This window comes from Leopardus geoffroyi, chromosome C2, assembly GCF_018350155.1.
Source record: "Leopardus geoffroyi isolate Oge1 chromosome C2, O.geoffroyi_Oge1_pat1.0, whole genome shotgun sequence".
In the NCBI taxonomy this organism is placed as follows: Eukaryota; Metazoa; Chordata; class Mammalia; order Carnivora; family Felidae; genus Leopardus; species Leopardus geoffroyi.
This window is the reverse complement of record NC_059333.1, coordinates 104,662,452-104,685,152: the sequence shown is the minus strand read 5'-3', so window position 1 is coordinate 104,685,152 and position 22,701 is coordinate 104,662,452. Positions and strand designations below refer to the sequence as shown.

Here is a 22,701-nt window from a genome sequence, read left to right as displayed (position 1 = left end):
GCAACCTCCTGAATGAGAGTATATTTGCAAATCATGTATCTGGTAAGTGGTTAACATCCAAAATATATAAAGAATACCAACCTCCTCTCCCAAAATTTGATTACAAAATGGGAATAGAACCTGAATAGACATCTTGCTAAGGAAGGCATACACATGGCCCACAGACATATGAAAAGATGCTCAACATCATGAATCATCAGGGAAAAGCGAATCAAAACCATAAGGAGGTATCACCTCACAATGGTCAGAGCAGCTAATCAAAAAGACAAGCAATAACAAGTGTTGGACAGGATGCTGAGAAAAGAGAGCCCTGGTGCACTGCTGGTGGGCATGTAAATTGGTGCAGCCACTATGGAAAACAGTATAGAGGCTAATGAAGAAACTAAAAACACATGATCCAGTAATTCCACTTCTGGGTATTTATCTGAGCAAAATGAAAACAAATTTAAGAAGAGTACCCAGTATTTTCACGACAAGTATCTTTGCCACAAACACTTCCACCCTATAACTAATTGGCCATAAGGCAATTATGCCATAAAAGAGGGGCATTCATTTAAAAGGACATAATGAGGAGCGCCTGGGTGGCTCAGTCGGTTAAGCGTCCGACTTCGGCTCAGGTCATGATCTCGCGGTTCGTGGGTTCAAGCCCCGCGTCAGGCTCTGTGCTGACAGCTCAGAGCCCGGAGCCTGTTTCCGATTCTGTGTCTCCCTCTCTCTCTCACCCTCCCCTGTTCATGCTCTGTCTCTCTCTGTCTCAAAAATAAATAAACGTTAAAAAAAAAAATTAAAAATAAATAATAAAAGGACATAATGCAATATGAAAAATGCATTAACAAAATTAAAAAGACTTTATTGCAAAATACAACATTTGAATACATTTAAAATGTGTGTAGATTCATGTAATTCTATGCAAATAACTTTATTTTGCAGACTAAGCACTTGTCCTCAAAGTCTTTCTTTCATAATATACATTTTTTTTCCTTATTGATTCATCTCTTCATTTGGCATCACCTTTTCTCATTTTTTCGCTAAAATTTTTTCCTTAAGGGAGGTATTAAGTTTCTAAATACAAGGATGCATGCATATTTGTAACAGTTTTGTATGGCACTGTGAAAGTCTTCTACCTTGTTCTCTGTTCTCAGCATGCTGTCACATGTCTGTTGATAGATGTTTCAAAGTTCTAGGAGAAATGTGGGTTCAAAACTCTGTGCCACTGTATACACTATTATGAGGGTTAAGATTAATATAAAAATGGGAGTACCGTGTCAATGGAGAAATGAAAGCAAACTGTCAATTATTTGATGAAACAAACACACTATCAAATCAAACTGTCAACCAGTTATTCTGATACCTTTTATGGCAAAACTGCTTTACAGCCAATGCGTTTTGTGGGGGAAGTGTTTTCAGCAAAGATACTTACGGTGAAATCGCTTGGAACCTTTGAAGATATATGCACCCCTATGTTCATTACAGCATTATTCACAGTAGCCAAGATATGGAAACAAAGTGTCAAATGATGGATGGATGGATTACACACATGTACACATGTATACACACACATGCGTACACACAGACACAGACACACACACAATGGAATACCACTCAGCCATTAAAAAAAGAAAATAGAGGCGCCTGGGTGGCGCAGTCGGTTAAGCGTCCGACTTCAGCCAGGTCACGATCTCGCGGTCTGTGAGTTCGAGCCCCGCGTCGGGCTCTGGGCTGATGGCTCAGAGCCTGGAGCCTGTTTCCGATTCTGTGTCTCCCTCTCTCTCTGCCCCTCCCCCGTTCATGCTCTGTCTCTCTCTGTCCCAAAAATAAATAAAAACGTTGAAAAAAAAAAAAATTTAAAAAAAAAAAAAAAAGAAAGAAAAGAAATAAATAAATCCTTGTCCATTATGATGTCAATGGATCTTGAGGTACTAAGTGAAACAGTTCTGAAAGACCATGTATGATTTCACTTACATGTGGAATCTAAAAAACAAATGAACAAAATAAAACTCATAGATGCAGAGAACAGATTGGTGGTTGAGAGAGGGGAGGGTTTTTTTGGGGGTGGGTGAAATAGGAGAAGGGGGCCAAGAGTTACAAACTTCTGGTCATAAAACAAGTCACAGGAATGAAATGAAATGTACAACATGGTAACTGTAATCAATAATACTGTAATGCATATTATGTAATTTCATATGAAGATGGGGAAACTAGAGTTACTGTGATCACTTCTTGATGTATACATTTTTTTTTTTGAGAGCAAGACAGCAAGTGTGACAGGATTGGGCAAAAAGAGAGGGAGAGAGGAATACTTAAGCAGGTTCTGCACTGTAAGTGCAGAGGCTAATGTGGGGCTTGAACTCATAAACCTTAAGATCATGACATGAGCCCAAGTTCAGACACTGAAACACTGAGCCACCCAGGCACCCCTTGGTGTATATACATACATTTTGAGTCATTATGTTGTACACCTGAAACTAATTTAATGTTATTTATGTCAATTACACCTCAATTAAAAACAAACTTCACATGTGTCTTTAGACAGGCCAGTGAGTCCTGTACCACATAGCCCTTCTGAATCAAAAAGTGGTTCTGTTGCTTTGTTCGAACAAGGATGGGAAACAGAAAAATCTGTATCTAAACAGAGTAATACTGCATTGAACACATGATTCTTCCACTTTTTCTTTCTTCTGATATTACTTTACTTTGAAAAATGCTATTTAAGTACATGTAGATCATGCTTTACTCATAAAAAATCATTCATTCATCTATTATATTTGGTAACATAAGACTGACAGTGTTAAAACCAATTCTAAGCCTCCTTCTAATCTTGAAAAAGCACTTAGGAAGCAAAATGAGTGACTAGAAGATTATCTTGAGATAATAAAATTTACTAGTCAATTATACAAAATAAAACCAAACATAAAAACCGAAACCCATTTAAACCTCAAATTAAGCCAATTTTATCATGATTTAAGGTAGTATTAATATTCTATGTAATATAAGAACAGAAATGTCTACAAAATAAAATGTTTACTTGGGTAAAACCTCTGTTCCCCTTTAAAATCATGTAGAAATTAGAGCCTAAGATTTTAAGAGGCTTAGTTAGACAAGCATCCTGCTTACACACCTGAGAAGCATTTTAGAAGTACCTTCTTTAAAATTATTAATTTCTTTGTTTGATAAGAGAATTAAATAGTATTAATGAAAACAATACTCAGGTTATTACTTCCAATAATCTTCCACTTACAACTTTTGGAACATAAAAGAAAAACAATCCTATTAAAATAGCAATGAACAAACTTCAAGCTATTTTTCAACAGGACTACTTTATAAAAGATTTCTCTAAATCGCATGATGAAAATCTCATTAAGAGAGGCCAAGAGGTAGTATGGCAATGGGAAAAAACACTTGTATTTGTATGAGGTCCTATAAATAAAGTGAAACTACAACAATATAATCGCTACTATACTTAGGAAACGTCAGATTTAGCATCAAATGAATTTTTGGAAATAGAAAATGTCAGTCATTGGAACAACATGATCAAAGTAATATACTTAAGTTGGCCTATTTCAACTACCCCGTTATTGGATAGATATTATTTTATAATATATTCTTTTAACAGAATCACTATTTTTTTTTTACTAACTTCTTTGTTAGAAACCATAATTTTATCCGTCAATCACCAACTTACTGGACTGAACTACTGCTTGAGTTTGTTCAGAGGTTCCAGATGCAATGTTTGTCAGAGCCCATGCAGCTTCAAACTGTAAAGAAGGACTACAAAAAACAAATAATTTTAATTAAACAGTAGGGATTTTTACATTGGCCCAAATACACTATCTGCCAACCATTCCCTTCCTCGAGCATTTTTAAAGTATTAAATATTTTGTTTCAAAAGGTATCTATACATCTAGCTTTTTTTTTGTTTAAATTTCCAATGACTATTTACAGTATCTCTTCAGTATAAAAAGCATCCAATTTCCTTGGGTGTCCGTATTTTTAGTAAAAACTCTTTATTAAGATACCTATATATTACTACCCAACAGTTTTCTTAAGTACTTACCGGCCAAGCTACTACTTGTCAATTCTCAAAGCTTAAAAGTTAAATGTATCATTCTCAAGTTCCTCTTTAGCCTTTATGTTCACCTCTTGGTGTAAACACAGCTTGCACTGTTTTTCCCTTTGGCTTTTTCAGTTCCATCTTATAGCCCTTTTCTTTAAAGATCAAACTAACTACTAGAAAATCTTGTTTTCTGCAAAAGATAGATTCTAAATTAGTTCTTAAAATAATGTACTTACTTGTCATCTCTTTCAAGACAATGGACTAAAATAGGCAATATTCCAGATTTTATTAAGTCATCGATTGGTGGATTTCGATCACTGGACAAAAGCTTCCTATAAGAGACACACATACCCTTGTGAAATTTAATGACATATAATTAAATTCAAATTCATATTTGACATAGGGATGACACAAATCCTCACTCATTTGAATACCCTGCACAGCAATTTTATAAAAGCTTAATCAGATGATTCCTCTATATAAACCAAGTGATGGCTACTTATTTACTACCCAATAAATGAAAACTCTTTGCCCTAGTCTAAACCATTCCACAAGTTGGCTCCATTTTACCTAACTAATCTCATTCTCTGTAATTCAAAAACAGATCAGTTGTCTGTCCCACCATTTCAATCTCATTTGCAGGCCCTTCACATCCTAGTCCCTACACTTGGAATGCCCTCTTTTCCGTCTATTCAAACTCTTATCTATTCAAAGTCCATTTCAAGTTGTATGTTTTCATAGTACTCTCTCTGAATTCCAAGAACATTTACCCAGCATATGCTTACATTTGCTATTAAGTATCGCTATTTTTAATACACTGCGCTGCCTTCTCAATTAGGTTCTAAACTTTTTACATAGCAAGAATTACACTAAATGCTTTTCAAAGCATTTTCCACAACATGGTACAATTCTTAACACAAAGTAGAAAATAACCCAGTCTTTCTTTCTTTTTTTTTTTTTTTTTTTTAATGTTTATTTATTTTTGAGACAGGGAGAGACAGAGCATGAACGGGGGAGGGTCAGAGAGAGAGGGAGACACAGAATCGGAAACAGGCTCCAGGCTCTGAGCTGTCAGCACAGAGCCCAACGCGGGGCTCGAACTCACGGACCGCGAGATCGTGACCTGAGCCGAAGTCGGACGCTCAACCGACTGAGCCACCCAGGCGCCCCTAACCCAGTCTTTCTTAATCGAGGTTCTAGATTTAATAAAAGAATTTTACTTCATTTACTTTACTTCATTTTACTTCACTGAGGACATTCTTAAATATTCAGAAATGTCCTTTTTTTCTGAGTGTATAATGTTGCATATAGTATCTACAAAATATGAGATCAGTTTGATGCTACTGTCTTGATCTGTGCTAAGGTACCATCAAGTTTTACCACAGGTGCTTTGACAACATCACTGTAAATTGTTAGCATATTTAAAAAAGGCAAATAAAGTCTTAGTATTATTGATAAATGAGTTTGATTTTGTATACTCCCCGAAGTTGTCTCAGTATCTCCTAGAGAGTCAAAGACCACCATTTGAGGGATGCCTGGGTGGCTCAGTTGGTTAAGTGCTCAACTCTTGATTTCAGATCAGATTATGATCTCATGGTTCGTGGGATTGAGCCCCCGTTGGGGCTGTCAACGTGGAACCTGCTTGGGATTCTCTTCCTCCCTCTCTGCCTCTCTCCTGCTTGCACGCACACACACACACACGTGTACCCTTTCACTCTCAAAATAAATAAACATAAACAAACAAACAAAAAACACAAAAAAACAAAGACCCTAATTTGAAAATATCTGCTTTAGGGGCCTTAGGGCTTTAATTATTTTGTAGAACTCCTATTGAGAAGAGTTGCTCCAAAACTATCAAATAATCAACAATGAAAAATGGTGAGCATAATGTATCAATTTTTTCCATTTATTTATTTACTTTGAGGAGGGGGGGCAGGGAGGAAGAGACAGAGACAGTGACACAGAATGAGAATTCCAAGCAGGCTCTGCATGGGAGCCCGACACGGGGCTTGAACTCATGAATCATGAGATCATGACCTGAACCGAAATCAAGAGTCAGACACTCAACCGAATGAGCCACCCAGGTACCCCTCAAATTTCGTAATCATTCTATCTATAAACATAATTTGCCATTTTGAGATATGAATACTCCTATGATTTTCTTCCTACATAACCAAGTCCTCTCTACGAAGTTCTTTTACCTGTAGTGGGCAATAGTGTTAATTCTATAATTTTCCTATCTGTTCTAGGGTTTTTAAAATACACAAAAGTAGGAAAACTAATAACCTATTCATTAATACAAAGTTCTCAGAAACAAGTTTTTCTGGTTCCCCTCTTAAAATATAGGAGCATACACCTCTAGACCACAGATTTCACAGCAGAAATATACAAAATAACATATTATTCCTACCTGGAAATCCACTGGGAAACTCTGTAGCCCTCAATCTTTTATCTTTTATTTTTAAAAACTTTACATCCAAGTTAGTTAGCATATAGTGCAACAATGATTTCAGCAGATTTCTTAATGTCCCTTACCCATTTAGCCCATTCCCCCCCCACAACCTCTCCAGTAACCCTCTGTTTATTCTCCATATTTAAGAGTCTCTTATGTTTTATCCCCCTCCCTGTTTTTATATTTTTTGCTTCCCTTCCCTTGTTCATCTGTTTTGTATCTTTTTTTTTAATCTTTTTTTTTTTTTTTAATTTTTATTTATTTTTGAGACAGAGAGAGACAGAGCATGAATGGGGGAGGGGCAGAGAAAGAGGGAGGCACAGAATCGGAAGCAGGCTCCAGGCTCTGAGCCACCAGCCCAGAGCCGGACGCGCGGCTCAAACTCGCAGACCGCAAGATTGGGACCTGAGGTGAAGTCGGACGCTTAACCGACTGAGCCACCCAGGCGCCCCTCATCTGTTTTGTAACTTAAAGTCCTCATATGAGTGAAGTCATAGGATATTTGTCTTTCTCTGACTAATTTCACTTAGCATAACATCCTCTAGTTCCATCCATGTAGTTGCAAATTGTAGCCCTCAATCTTAATGTCTACTTGCCTATACACTGCTATAGTAAGCTTATAACTCAATTTATTGTTTGATTAAAATAAGGACTGTGAAAAGAATTAGCTACCTGGGCAGGCGATGAAAAACCTGACTTTTTATTAAATTAAACCTATTAATAAAAAGTGAAGTTTTATAAATAACGTTTTTTTGGGGTGCCTGTGTGACTCAGTTGGTTAAGCATTCAACTTCGGCTCAGTTCATGATCTCATGGGTTCATGAGTTCGAGCCCCACGTCAGGCTCTATGCTGACAGCTGAGAACCTGGAGCCTGTTTCATATTCTGTGTCTCCCTCTCTCTCTGCCCCTCCCCAACTTGTGCTCTCTCAAAAATAAATAAAAACATATAAAATAATTAAAATAAATAAATAATGCTTTTCTATTCGTTGCTAGCAATAACCTGTCAAATCAACTCTTTCCTACCATCTGTATGTATTCTGCAACTTGAAACTTTATCTGAGTTTAGAAAAAACTGCTATCAATACACTAAACCAGAAAAAAATTTTTTTAAGTAAATTTAGTTAGTCTATGGACTGTTCTTTATTGTTTGTCATCAAACTTGAGTCACAGTAGTATTACATAGTGAAAAGTCAAACAGGACTCCTGTGTAAGTTATGATATTTAAATATGTCCTCAAAATTTAACTTACCTAGCAGCTTGAACTGCACTTAACTGAATTCCTTGGTTATCACTTGAAGCATTCTATAAAAAATTAAAACAATTTTTGATATAGATACACAGTAATTAGAAATACAAATGAAGACACAGGAAAATGCTCAACTTACTTGAACAATAGCTTCTAGAGAGGTATTTTGCTGTAAAAAATTACAGAGAAAACAAAGTTAAAAAGTCACCTTAAAATTCTTTATTTATGTAAAATCTTTCATTCGTAGTTTTATGTTACCAGAATAATGATAACTTACCACTCTATAATCGCCATCTATATCAGAATCTTCACAGATATCTTCATGTGGTACATTCCTTCTCTTTAAGAGATGTTCATCTCTTTTATTCTTAAAAAAAAAAAATCAGAAAAAGAACTTTAGTTAAATAAAAAGATAGTTTCATACAAAGGTTATGCAATCCTGTCCTACAAAATGAAACAGGAAGTGCCTTTTAAAAGTAAAACGCAAATGAAAAATTAAACCAAATTGTGAGTCAAACACTTAAGCAACACTAATTTGAGACCCAAACCCCAAATATTATATTTTTAATGAACCGTGAACTATATAAAAACAAACTGAAAAACAGAGAATTCTGATTAAAAAAGACAGTGTACAGTTTAAGCCAGAACCAAACATACATATTTATTTAAAAGTACTAAACCATTTTATACATCATCTGGGAGCTTCTCTTTATCACCTAAAAACAAAGTCAAAGCAAAAGGTGGGCAGTTCAAAATCAGACAGAAATCAACAATTCCTTACAAAAATCAAGGGCCACTTAAAATGTGTGGGACAAATTTAAAGATATATATTTCCAACTATAACCCATTTTTCTTTTTTTACAGACATAACTTATTTTAATACTTGAAAAGTTGATGAAATTTATAAGTAAAATAAGTTCTTTTCAGGGCATATTTACACCTGTAAATAGCAGAATTATTTAGTAAAACTGTATAGTTATGACTTACACTTCATATAAATTATTAAAAATTACAGAAGAAAAACGCCACATAAGCATTTATCTCTATTTCTGGATAGTGGACAAGTTGTATCTTGCCAACTTCAATAGCCTAAGTTTAGTCAAAATCCTTCAGTTTTCAAAAGAAAAAGAAATGCTAGGCACTTGAGATTAATATACATTTAGTACCTTCCATATATGCTATAATGTTGTTAGAATTATGCTTGGAAGTACCCAATATTAATCAGACTCACCTTCCTTAATTCAACTACAACTTCATTTCGTTGTCTTCTCATAGTCTACAAGAAATTAAAGAAAAATATGTTTTTAAAAACACCCCAATTTCCATCACCCAGAGCAAACCACTAGTAACATTTTAATGTACATCCCATAATCTTTTCTTCTAGTCATATGTACATAGTCACATTTTACTCATAATAAAGATCATAGTATATATATATATGATTTTCTATATTAGATATAAAATTTTAAAACTGTAGCATTTATAAAAATACAAAGATACAAAGAATAATAGAACCCATAAGCTCGCCTCCCATATGAACCACAACACTTAAGTAATACATGTACAAGGTTAGTAAACTCAACTGCTTAAAAGGAGGGGTGGGGGCATCTACCTATCAATCCAGGTCTTTCTCTAAAGGTGACCAGTGTTAGATTTACTGTGATTCTGACACACTTATCGATTTATTTTGTCTTCACCTTATTTTTGTTTACTTAATTTATAGAGTTTAGAGCCCTTCCATGGTGGTATATACAAATATCATCTATTATTATTATTATTATTATTATTATTATTATTATTTGAGAGAGAGAGAGTGCACAAACACATGCATTCACTTGCAGAGGGGAGGGGCAAGCAGAGACTCTTAAGCAGGTTCCACACCCAGCACCAAGCCTGAAGTGGAGCTGGATTTTGGATCTCACAACTCTGAGACCATGACCTGAGTGAGTCCAAATCAAAAGTAGGAAGCTTACCCAACTGAGTCACCCAGGCACCTCTCTTTTTCGTTATTTCTAATGACCACATAATTTTTATCACATACTGTAACTATTTTCTTATTCTTTTAATATGAATTTTTCTCAAACTTAACCTAACACATGGATACATGTTCACTGTAAAACATTCAAACCTTCAGATGAACAACAGAAATTTATGTTCTTTTTGTTTAAGTTCCCCTCATTCTTTCTAGTGACTGCATAGGTCAGGGCATACCAAGTAGAAATAGCAAAATCACAAATACTCAGATGTCTAATAAAGATCTCAAACTTATATCCAAAGCCAAACTTTTGATTTTTAACATACATACATAACTCTATCTGATCTCACATGGTTCATATAGGGGGTGAGACCATGAGTTCTTTCATTCTTTGTACCTTTTTATAAGCCTTATGTTACTGTTTAAAAAATTTATGACATATCCAGTATTATAGATCTGCTGATAATTTCAAAGAGATTTCAGTAAATGTCAACTCTATTCTTTCAGATGCACAGACAGAAACTTTAGAGCAATCCTGGATTCTTCTTCTTCTCTCATGTTACACATTCAATCTGCTAACAAATCCTCTGGTTCAACCTTCAAAACTTATGCAAAACCCAACTACCTATCACTATCTTCTCTGCCACTACTCTGGTCCAACTCTCCATTATCCTTCACCTAGATTATTGCAAAAGCCTCTTAACTTGTATCCCTCTTTCTGCTCTTGCCTGCCTTCTCCCCCAGTTCATTCTTATCACAACAACCAAAGCAATCCTCAAATCTTAATTCTTGAATGCCACAGTCTCCTTTGATAGCTGGTGAAATCAATGAACACCTTCCACACGGTGTTTTTAAATACAGATAAGAAATACATAAGGTTACAAAGAAAAGCAAGTATATTGACATACAGTTGTCAAAAATATTTAAGCATGAAAAAACTGTAATATATGTACTTCGTTATCACATTAAACAGGTTCTAGCAGTGAGTCCAACAACTACTATAATTTCAAAGTGATGATAATAAAGATATCCTGCAAAAATGTTTTACTGGTGGTGACAAAAAGTCACAGGTAACTTTAATAACTGCTGCAGTTTACTGGCTACATTATTAAATGAAGGAAACACTGTTAGAAGTTAGAAGTTAGTGAAAAATAAAGATGTAATTTTTTCTAAGTTTCTAGGCCTTCCTGAATTCTACTTATAGACTCCAAGGGAGGAAGGACCCAGTAAAGAACCCCTTTCTAAAAAGTCAGCCAGATCACGGACTTCAAATTGTATTACAAAGCTGCAATCATCAAGACAGTATGGTACTGGCACAAAAACAGACACTCAGATCAATGCAACATTATAGAGAACCCAGAAATTTACCCACAAGTGTATGGCCAACTAATCTTTGACAAAGCAGGAAAGAATATACAATGGAATACAGACAGTCTCTTCCACAAGTGCTGCTGGGAAAACTGGACAGCGACATGCAGAAGAATGAACCTGGACCACTTTCTTACACCACACACAAAAATAAACTCAAAATGGGTGAAAGAACTAAATGTAAGACAGGAAGCCATCAAAATCCTTGGGGAGAAAGCAGACAAAAACCTTTATGACCTTGGCCACAGCAACTTCTTACTCAACACATCTCCAGAGGCAAGGGAAATAAAAGCAAAAATCAACTATTGAGACCTCATCAAAATAAAAAGCTTCTACACAGCGAAGGAAACAATCAGCAAAACTAAAAGGTAACAAAAAGAATGGGGGAAGATATCTGCAAATGACATATCAGATAGAGTCAGTACCCAAAATCTATAAGGAACTTCTCAAACTCAATAACCAAAAAAACAAATAATCCAGTGAAGAAATGGGCAAAAGACATGAATAGACACTTCTCCAAAAAAGATATCCAGATGGCCAACTGACACATGAAAAAATGCTCAACATCTCATCATCAGGGAAATACAAATCAAAACCACAATGAGATACCACCTCACACCAATCAGAATGGCTAACATTAACAACTTAGGCAACAAAAAATGTTGGTGAGGATGCGGACAAAGAGGATCTCTCTTTTGCACTGCTGGTGGGAATGCAAACTGGTGCAGCCACTCTGGAAAACAATTAAAAAAAAATTAAAAATACAACTATCCTACAACCCAGCAATGGCATTACTAGGTATTTATCCAAGGGATACAGGTATGCTGTTTTGAAGAGGCACATGCACCCCCATGTTTATAGCAGCACTATCAACAATAGCAAAAGTATGGAAAGAGCCCAAATGTCCATTGATGGATGAATGGATAAAGATGTGGTATACATATACAATGGAGTATTACTCGGCAATCAAAAAGAATGAAATCTTGCCATTTGCAACTACGTGGATGGAACTAGAGGGTATTATGCTAAGCAAAATTAGTCAGAGAAAGACAAATATCATATGATTTCATTCATATGAGAACTTTAAGACACAGAACAGATGAACACAGGGGAAGGGAAGCAAAAATAATATAAAAACAGGGAGGGGGACAAAACGTTAAGAGACTCTTAAATATGGAGAACAGTGTTACTGGAGAGGTTGTGGGAGGGGGGATGGGTTAAATGGGTAAGGGGCACTAAGGAATCTACTCCTGAAATCACTGTTACACTATATGCTAACTAACTTGGATGTAAATTTAAAAAATAAAATTTTTAAAAATCAAAAAAATAAATAAAAAGTCAGCCAGATGATGTGATTTCCCTTTTCAAAACTATCAAAGGCTGTTCAGTTTGGAGTAAAAGCCCAGTCATTAAAATGGCTTAAGTCCTCTCAAATCTCTAACCTTAACTGTTTTTCAATTACCACCTTTCAGACCTCAGGTTCTATCATTTTCTTGATTCACTTTGCTGTATCTGCACTAACTTAGCTATTCTCCTAACACACTAGAAATTTTCTCTCTTCAAGGCCTTCACTAATAGACTCTACAGCAACTCCTAAGAATGGACTCCATGGCCAAACTGCTAGGGGTTTAATTTTCAGCCACACTACTTACTAGCTCTCAATGCCTCAGTTTTCTCATCTATAAAATGAGGATAGTAAAAATACCTATTGCATAGGATACTATATAAAGACTGAATAAGTTAATATATGTAAAGGGCTTAAACAGCTCCTGTCACATAGCAATATATGTGTTAGCTATTATTATTATTACTGCTACTGTGAATTCCTCAGGCTGTAACGCTGTTCCTTCACTATCTGCAGTGCCCACATTCATGTTTGAATCTCTCAGAAGTCACCTCCATGGTAAGGTCTTCCCCTTACTAACCATCCAGCAACTCTCCAACTGGGTACTCTCTATTCCTCCTCTATGCCTTATTTTTCTCCATATCATTTATCACATTCTAATATGCTATATATAATTTTACTAATTTTTACCCTCTCCCTACTAGAATATAAATTCCATATATAGGGAATAACATAAGGAATAAATATTCCTTCTCAAAATGTATTGGGTAATCTTATATATACAGAAATCTTTACCTCAATTTTTGACCAAACCAATTTATTCCATCTGTTTAAGTGAGTTTTTGGTGATCATTTGAGCTTTGATACAGATATATATTTAAAAAATAACAGAAGAATCAAACTGGACCACTTTCTTAAACCATCCACAAAAATAAACTCAAAATGGGTTAAAGACCTAAATGTGAGACCTAAAACCATAAAACCCCTAGAAGAACACAGGCAGTAATTTCTTTGACATCAACCACAGAAACATTTTACTAGGTACGACCCCTCAGGCAAAGGAAACAAAAGCAAAATTAAACTAGGACTATACCAAAATACAAAGGTTTTGCACAGCAAAGGAAATCATCAACAAAACAAAAAGGCAACCTACCAGGGGCGCCTGGGTGGCGCAGTCGGTTAAGCATCCGACTTCAGCCAGGTCACGATCTCACGGTCTGTGAGTTCGAGCCCCGCGTCAGGCTCTGGGCTGATGGCTCAGAGCCTGGAGCCTATTTCAGATTCTGTGTCTCCCTCTCTCTCTGCCCCTCCCCCATTCATGCTCTGTCTCTCTCTGTCCCAAAAATAAATAAACGTTGGAAAAAAAAAAAAAAAAAAGGCAACCTACTGAATAGAAGATATTGACAAATGACATATCCGATAAGGGGTTAGTTAATATCCAAAATATATTAAAAAAATGTCTACAACTCAACACCAAAAACGAATAAATAATCCAATTAAAAAATGAGCAAAGGATCTGAATGGACCTTTTCCCAAAGACATACAGATGGCCAACAGACACATGAAAAGATGCTCAACATCACTAATCATCAGGGAAATGCAAATTAAAACCACAATAAGATATCACTTCACATCTGTCAGAATGGCTAAAATCAAAACCACAAGAAATAATAAAAGTGCTGGCAAAGATGTGGAGAAAAGAGGACCTGTGTGCACTGTTGATGAGAATGTAAATTGGTGCAACCACTGTGGAAAACAGTATGGAGTCTTCTCAAAAACCTAAAAATATCAATACCATACAACCCAGTAATTCTACTACTATTTACCCCCAAAATACAAAAACACTAATTCAAAAGAATCCAAGCACCCCTATGTTTACTGCAGCATTACATACAACAGCCAAATTATGGAAGGAGCCCAAGTGCCCATCAATAGATGAATGGATAAAGAAAATGTGGTGCGTATATATATGTATATATATACACATACATACATATATATATACACACATATATATACACATATATATACATACATATATACACACACAACAGAATATTTTTCAGCCATAAAGAAGAATGAAATCTTCCATTTGCAAGGACATGGATGGAGCTAGAGTACAATGCTTAGAGAAGTCAGTCAGTCAGAGAAAGACAAATACCATGACTTCATTCATATGCAGAATTTAAGAAACAAAGAAAAAAAAGAGACAAAAAAAGAAAATACAGAGAACTGCTGGCTGCCAGAGGGAGGTGGCTGACAGGTGAAACATGTTAAGGGGATTAATGTACACTTATCAGGATGAGCACTGAAAAGTATATAGAATTGTTGAATCATTATATTGTACACCTGAAGCTAATATAACACTGTATGTTGATTATGTTTGAATAAAAAAATAAAAACCAAAATCCCTGCCAACTGTTTTCCAAACTGGTTGTATAACTGTCCATCCCAGTAACAGTAGAGTTTCCTTCACATTTTTATCAATATTTGAAATGGTCAGTCTTTTTCATGTAGCCATTTTAATACATATGTAGATGTTTCATCTCCCCAGATGATTAATGATACTGAACTTCTCATGTGTTTCTTTTCTATCTTATATTTTCATTCAGAAAGTCCTTCTGAATCTTTTGCCCTTAAAAAAATACCAAGATCAAAAAAATACAAATAAGGCTGCAAAATGAATAAAAATACTTGGCCAAGTACTATCATAAGAATTCCAACATTCACTATCTTTTAATTATTATAGCCTTAAGAGATAAAAACAACAACCACAACCACAAAACATTTCTTTCTTTTTATAAATAAGGAAACTGAGGCCTAGAGAAGTTAAATTACTTAATTGGCCAAGGCCACACAGCTATAGTGGGACAGCTAGGATCAGAATTCGGGCAGTCTCATACAAAGCCAATTAACCACTAAGCCATACAGTTTTCCTCAAGTCTTAAAATCAAATACAGTTCAAGCCAATTTTAGAGCCCATGGCTCATACTAAAGAAAAAGCACTATCATGAAGACCGTGGGCTTTGCACTGTCTCACAATACAACAGCAATAAACAATTCTGGTAAACAACAACAACAAAAATTTGGTCCTAAAAAATTAGGTCCAATGTCTCACAGACAGAAAATAAAACTGTAAACTGTACTACTTAACAGATTATACAATAGACTTCTGAGGGACTGATATTTGTGGTCAAAAACGGTTTTAATAAAAACTAGTAAGTATTCCATCTAATAAATAAGCAGAATTAAGTTATAATGGGCTTTAACTTTTCTTTTTTTTTTTTTTTTTAATTTTTTTTTTCAATGTTTATTTATTTTTGGGACAGAGAGAGACAGAGCATGAACGGGGGAGGGGCAGAGAGAGAGGGAGACACAGAATCGGAAACAGGCTCCAGGCTCTGAGCCATCAGCCCAGAGCCCGACGCGGGGCTCGAACTCACGGACCGCGAGATCGTGACCTGGCTGAAGTCGGACGCTTAACCGACTGCGCCACCCAGGCGCCCCTAACTTCTTTTCAATAAAGCAAAATATTGCACAAAAAATAAAATATTAAATATACACTATTACACAAATATTTTATTTACACTCAAAGAATTTTTCCTATTACAGTACATCTTATTAAATTTGGAGTTTCTGATAATTTGGAACTATTAATAAAGGATTTATCAAACCAATTTAACATTTTAGTAGTGACACAAGCCTTAGGCTACTACTACCGACAGAAATTTATTTACAAAATAGGAGATTTGACAATCTATTACACAGCAAGAGAGCAAGAAAAGAATTTTCTTCTCTTGAGAAAAAGCTATTACCTTCAAGGTAAAGAGAAGACCGAATGAACTAGTAGAAAGACTTCCTATGCACCAGTGTGGCAGCATTTACCCATGTTTTTTATTGCAAAAAAACCATGTCTTAAAAGTGGAATTAGATATTTAGACAATTACAAGTCACAACTCCATCTCAAATAAAGGACTTTTATTTCTTTGGGGCCCCATGAAAGGGGTATAGAAGGCTTATTTTTCTAAGTCTTATCTTAAAAGAGTTTTCATATACTACATGCAAATATAATAGTTGCGAATTCACATGACTTACACTGATGCAGTGAGCTGTCAATTAGAATTCCAAAAGGCTGACAAACTGGCCAAAGACTTATTTATAGGCCAAAGAGCTATCTAAAGAACAAAGGCAGTCAATGGGGGGATGGGGAGAGAAGCAGAGAAAGGCTGAGTAAGGAGTATAGTTTAGGCAGATAACCCAGAATTTTTATATTTCTTTGCTTGTAATAAATACAGTTACAAAATCCTATATTCAGGCAAAAGGGGACAAGAAATTGTCAAAAAAAAATTCAAACAAGTGAATCTTACAGAACACAAGATAATTTTTTAATTTAACAAATTAAAAATAGTTATGATAGCTAGGGATTAAACACCTTCCTCTTATGAGAACAGAGTTCAGTACTTCTTTTTCCAATTTATAGCTATTTGATTTCTAACTAGTGCCTACTTAATTTCTAAGTCACTTTTTACCAATGTATAGTTTTTTTTTTTAAAAAAACTCTAAAAACTAGTAATTTAAGATGTGATGATGTTATACTGTATGAAATTTTAATACCTTAAATTTTGAGTAAAATATGAGGGTTTAGATTAATTAGTAAGGACTCAACTCACCTCACTGAAGAAAAATTCTAAAGTTGGTCATGCAGAAGATATGGCATATAATGCTGTGATTTTATTTTATCCAGCCTATCTTTATACCCCAGGGATGTTAACATAGCACAAAAAAAAAAACAAACACCACCAAGAGAAAATAAAAAGTTAAATGATTAATCAGGCATGAGATATTTTGTGGGGTGATGGGATATATTCTTTAACCTGGAGTGTAGTAATGGTTGCAAAACTATGAAAATTTACTAAAAATCATTGAACTGTACACTCAAAATGGGTTTTAAGCAAAATAAATTACATCTCAATAAAACAATTTTTAAAAAGTTATACATACACAAACATACATAACCTTCCCCTCCCGTTGTAGCATGAGATTCTACAGTATTATTATATACAGCCTGCTGGGAAGCATTCACTCAATCATTCAAATATTTATTAATCACCTACTTGTCAAGCACTAGAAATACAAAGGCGGATCAGAGATAGCATTATCAATGGCTTTAAGGTGGCAGTTCTTATGACAGAAAAATATAATTTAATAAAGTCTAACATTTTGCAAACATTTGGTGCCAAACACCATTTAAAACACATTACTTGACTTTACTCATCTAATAAATGTGTTATGCATGTACTGTTTTTGACAGTAAAAAGTTTAAAGTAAGCGAAGAAAGACTGAAGATGAAATATAAGCTGAATCTTTAAGAATAAATGAAAACTGATCTAGAGACAGGCATTCCAGGTAGAAAATATAGCATACACAAAAAGAGAGGATTATAAAAAGATGGTGCACGCAGGATCTGTTGAAGAATGTCAGAAGCCAGAAATGGAAAAGTAGGCAAGGAACCAAATCAATCACATCATATAAAGCTAACCTACACAACAGTTCAGAGAAAAGCAATTTACTGGTGTTTTCAACCCAAATGATCATCACATCTTAAACATACCTGGTAGGTACAACAGTTGTTCAACCCAATAAATATGGTAAACCAAATGCTAAAATGTGTAACTACAAAAGTCTGTTTTCCCATTCCTTTCCTATTTCTACCTCCTTTCATTTCCACTTGCTGATCTCTCCAGAAGGAGTCATCATGGTACTTATCCATGCCTTTGCTAAATATGTATGCTGGCAAATAAATTCCAATTTTACATTTATGACAATAAAAGGGACATTAAAAAAATTTTTTTTCAATATTTATTTTTGAAAGAAAGTGTGAGTGGCAAAGGGGCAGAAAGAGAGGGAGACAGCATCCGAAGTAGGCTCCAGGCTCCATGCTGTTAGCACAGAGCCTGATGCAGGGCTCGAACCCATGAGCTGTGAGATCTAAAAGGGACATTTTAAATGCTTAATGTTAAATGCTTACTAAAATAGCGATTTCTCAGAGATAGTATTTATTAATAGTAGTAAAATTCTAATTAGCACCACTAGCGATGGGCAAGTCTTCATAAGAGAATCATATTCTTACCTCTAACAAATAAAAAGATAACTCAAGACTGAGTGTAAGTCTGAAAGTAAATTCAACAGGAGGCCAGATTTAACTGTGGCAAGCTACAGTATCAGTTTTTAAAAAGAATTCTACTAAAAATAATAATACTTTAAAATGATCCACATCAGGGCGCCTGGGTGGCGCAGTTGGTTAAGCGTCCGACTTCAGCCAGGTCACGATCTCGCGGTCCGTGAGTTCAAGCCCCGCGTCAGGCTCTGGGCTGATGGCTCAGAGCCTGGAGCCTGTTTCCGATTCTGTGTCTCCCTCTCTCTCTGCCCCTCCCCCGTTCATGCTCTGTCTCTCTCTGTCCCAAAAATAAATAAACGTTGAAAAAAAAATTAAAAAAAATAAATAAATAAATAAAATAAAATGATCCACATCTAGGGGTGCCTGGATGGCTCAGTCGGGTAAGCGTCTTACTTCGGCTCAGGTCATGATCTCACAGTTCATGAGTTCCAGCCCCGCATCAGGCTCTGTGCTGACAGCCCGCTTTGAATTCTGGGTCTCCCGCTCTCTCTGCCCTGCCCAGCCCCCACACTCACATTCTCTCTCTCTCTCTCTCAAAAATAAAAAACATTAAAAAGAAAATTTTAAATGATCCACATCTAAATTATAAGCACTGAAATAATTAGTGCATAATTATAATTTAAAAATCACAAAAAACATTAAGAAATTATTAACAGTTGTTAACTCCAAGGAATGGGGTTACAGTAGTTTCACTATCTAATATTTGAACAATAGGGAAATGTATTAAATTCAGAAGTTATACACATCTCTTTGGAAAAGTCAGAAAATAAAGAACAGAAAAAAAATGCATTTCTAGTTTTTTATATTCACCTATTTTGTACAAGACACACACACACACACACACACACACACACACACACACACACATCTTTGGTGTCATACCCAAGATATCACTGTCCAATCCAATGTCATGAAGTTTTTGTCCTGTTTTTTTCCTAAGTTTTGTTTTAGGTCTTACGTTTAGGTCCTTGATCCATTTTGAGTGTAGTTTCTAGTATATGGTGTTAGGTAAGGGTCCACCTTCATTGTTCTGCTTGTGGATATCAAAATTTCTCAGCCCCATTTGTTGAAAAGACGGTCTTTTACCACTGAATGGTCTTGGCACTGTTGTCAAAAATCTCTGACATTAAAAAAAAAAATCTTACATGCAAGAGTTTATTTCTGGGCTCCCTATTCTATTCCACTGGTCTATGTATGACTTTATGTCAATACCACACTGTCTTGAATACTATAGCTTTGGAGTAAGTTTTAAATTAGGAAGTGTGAGACCTCCCCAACTTTTGTCTTTTTCAGGATTGTTTTGGCTATTCAGCGTTCCTTACAATTCCATATGGACTCTTCTATTTCTACAAATAACACCACTGGGATTTTGATAGAGACTGCATTAAATCTGTAGATCACTTTGTAGACACTTAATAGTAAGTCCTCCAACCTACGAACATGCGATGCCTTTCCATTTATTTGTGTTCTCTTTAATTTCTTTCAGCAATGTTTTGTAATTTTCAATGTAAAAGTCTTTTACTTCATTGGTTAAGTTTATTCCTAAGTATTTTACTCCTTTTGATGTTACTGTAACTAAATATGTTTCTCACTTTCCTTTACAGATTGTCCCTCAGGAGTGTATGCTGATTTTACATCCAGTAACTTTGTTGAATCATTAATTACTGCTAACATTTTTTGGGGAGGATCTTTAGAGTTTTCTACATAAAAAGATCAAGCCATCTACAAACATAGTTTTACTTCTTCCTTTCCACTTTGGATGCTTTTTATTTCTTTTTTCTTGCCTAATTGCTCTGGCTAGGATTTCAAGACTATGCTGAACAGAACTGGTAGAAGTGGGCATCCTTGTCTTATTCTTATTCTTACAGGAAAAGCTTTCACTTATCATTGAATATGTTGTCTGCTGGTGTTTTTCATATTTGATCTTTATTATGTTGAGGTAGTTTCCTTCCATTCCTAGTTGAGGGTTTTTATCATGAAGGAGTACTGATTTTTGTCAAATGCTTTTTCTGTATCAATGGAAATCATGTGTGGTTTTGTTCTTCATTCTTGTTAATGTGTTATATAGTACACTCATTTTCATATATTGAACCATTACATTACATTCCAGGAATAAATCCCACTTGGCCACAGTATATAATCCTCTTAATATGCTGTTGAATTGTTTGCTACTTTTTTGAAAATTTCTGCCAACACTATTCATCAAAGATATTGGTCTGCAGTTTTCTGGTAGTGTCTTTGGCTTTGGTACTAGAGTAATGCTGGCCTCATAGAATGAATGTTAAAGTATTCCCTTATCTTCAGTTTTTTGAAAAAGTTTAAACAGGATCGGTGTCAATTCTTTAAATGTTTGGTAGAATTCATCAGTGAAGTCCTCTGAACCTGGGCTTTTCTTTGTTGAGGGATTTCTGATTAGTGATTCAATCTTTTTACTAGTTATAGGTCTGTTTAGATTTTCTGTTTCTTCAAGATTCAGTCTTGGTATGTTGTATGTTTCTAGCAATCTATCCATTTCATCTAGGTTATCCAATTTGTTGGTGTATAAGTCATACATACCCTTTTGCAATACTTTTCTCTACAAAACACACAAGTGAAAACATTACCTTACATGAGGAAATACTAAATGTGGGTACATAAATAACTACTCTAAGAGTTCAATGAGTGATCAATACAAATTGTTGATGAGGAAAATCTGTATGCCAGACTTTGTGATGAGAATTTAGAGTAGTATACAAAATAGACAAAGTCCATATTGAACCGACGCCTCCAATTCAACTGAGGCTTCAGTGCAACCTAGAAATATAAATCAGAAATGGCAAAGTAAAAGGAAAACAAGAAAGTGTTTCCAAGGGATCCACTAAAAGCAAAGATAAGACAAGCAAAACTGAGTGTTAAAGTTAAGGTGGATTTACCTGCCCAAGTGGCAGAAGAGTCTAAGATGAAGTTATACAAATGGGGGAATTATAAACTAAAAAGGTAAGAATTTAAAAAAAAAATTTTTTTTTAATGTTTATTTATTTCTGAGACAGAGAGAGACAGAGCATGAGCGGGGGAGGGGCAGACAGAGAGGGAGACACAGAATCCAAAGCAGGCTCCAGGCTCTGAGCTGTCAGCACAGAGCCCGACGCGGGGCTCCAACTCAAAAACCGTGAGATCATGACCTGAGCCGAAGTCGGTCGTTCAATCGACTGAGCCACCCAGGCACCCCAAGAATTAATTTGCTGTTTAGTGTTTGCCCCTTCCCTAGTATTTATGTAGGAAACATTCAGATATCTGCTAAACCGAACTGACAGCCTGAAATACGTGACTTATTAAAAAATTTTGACTGACTTTATAGACAACAGAAATTCATTGAAGTAATGGTGTTCTGGGAAATCTACTGAACTTAGTGAATCCCAACAGTTCTCATCCAGGGAGATTTTCCCAGTCAGGGAACATTTGGCAATTTCTGGAGACAATTTGGCTGTTAACACTGGGAGGGAGCATGCTACTGGCATCTAGTAGTAGGGGCAAGGGATGCTGCTAAAACATCCTACAATGCACAGAATGGTTCTCCCACAACAAAATATCATTTGGCCCAAATTACCATTAGTGTCAAGGTGGAGAAACTTGGCTGTATTCTACTATGAGTTATTCTCATAAGAACCCAAATTAAGTCCAAATATATTTGAAAAGCTGTACACAAGGAAAAGGAAACATTCTAAAAGATTAATAGCAGTAAGATTATGGAAGATTACTTTATTTTCCCATTTTTCTGAAAGACTTCTATAATTACCATGCCATTACCATTTCAAGAGACAAAAATTACCTTGACTTAAAAAATTTTTTGATTTAGCCATCAATTCTAATCAGAGTGCACACACACATCTTTTTTTAAGTTTCATTTAATTCCCTCAAGTATTTACTTAAGTGCCACTTACATGCCAGGCCCTGTAATGAGAATTAAGAAAAGAGTGGTATACAAAACAGACAAAGATTGTACTCTCACAGAGCTTCTAGTCTGATGGGAGAAATTAATAGTGAGTGAACCCACTAACAAATTATCATCAGTGTTCTTAAGAAAAACAACAAGGGGGGTTAAA

General features: G+C 35.4%; 1 protein-coding gene across 3 annotated transcripts in view; it reads right to left on the bottom strand.

Annotated features, from left to right (window-relative positions):
• KPNA4 (karyopherin subunit alpha 4) overlaps positions 1-22,701 on the bottom strand; it is a 70,071-nt gene that overhangs the window by 34,761 nt on the left and 12,609 nt on the right. For all 3 annotated transcript variants that reach the window (XM_045503099.1, XM_045503098.1, XM_045503100.1), the window contains 6 exons: positions 8,985-9,029; positions 8,031-8,120; positions 7,893-7,922; positions 7,757-7,809; positions 4,291-4,386; positions 3,683-3,768 (listed from right to left, as the gene is read on the bottom strand). In XM_045503099.1, coding sequence (XP_045359055.1) covers positions 3,683-3,768; positions 4,291-4,386; positions 7,757-7,809; positions 7,893-7,922; positions 8,031-8,120; positions 8,985-9,029 — 400 coding nt within the window. The remainder of the gene's footprint in view (positions 1-3,682; positions 3,769-4,290; positions 4,387-7,756; positions 7,810-7,892; positions 7,923-8,030; positions 8,121-8,984; positions 9,030-22,701) is intronic.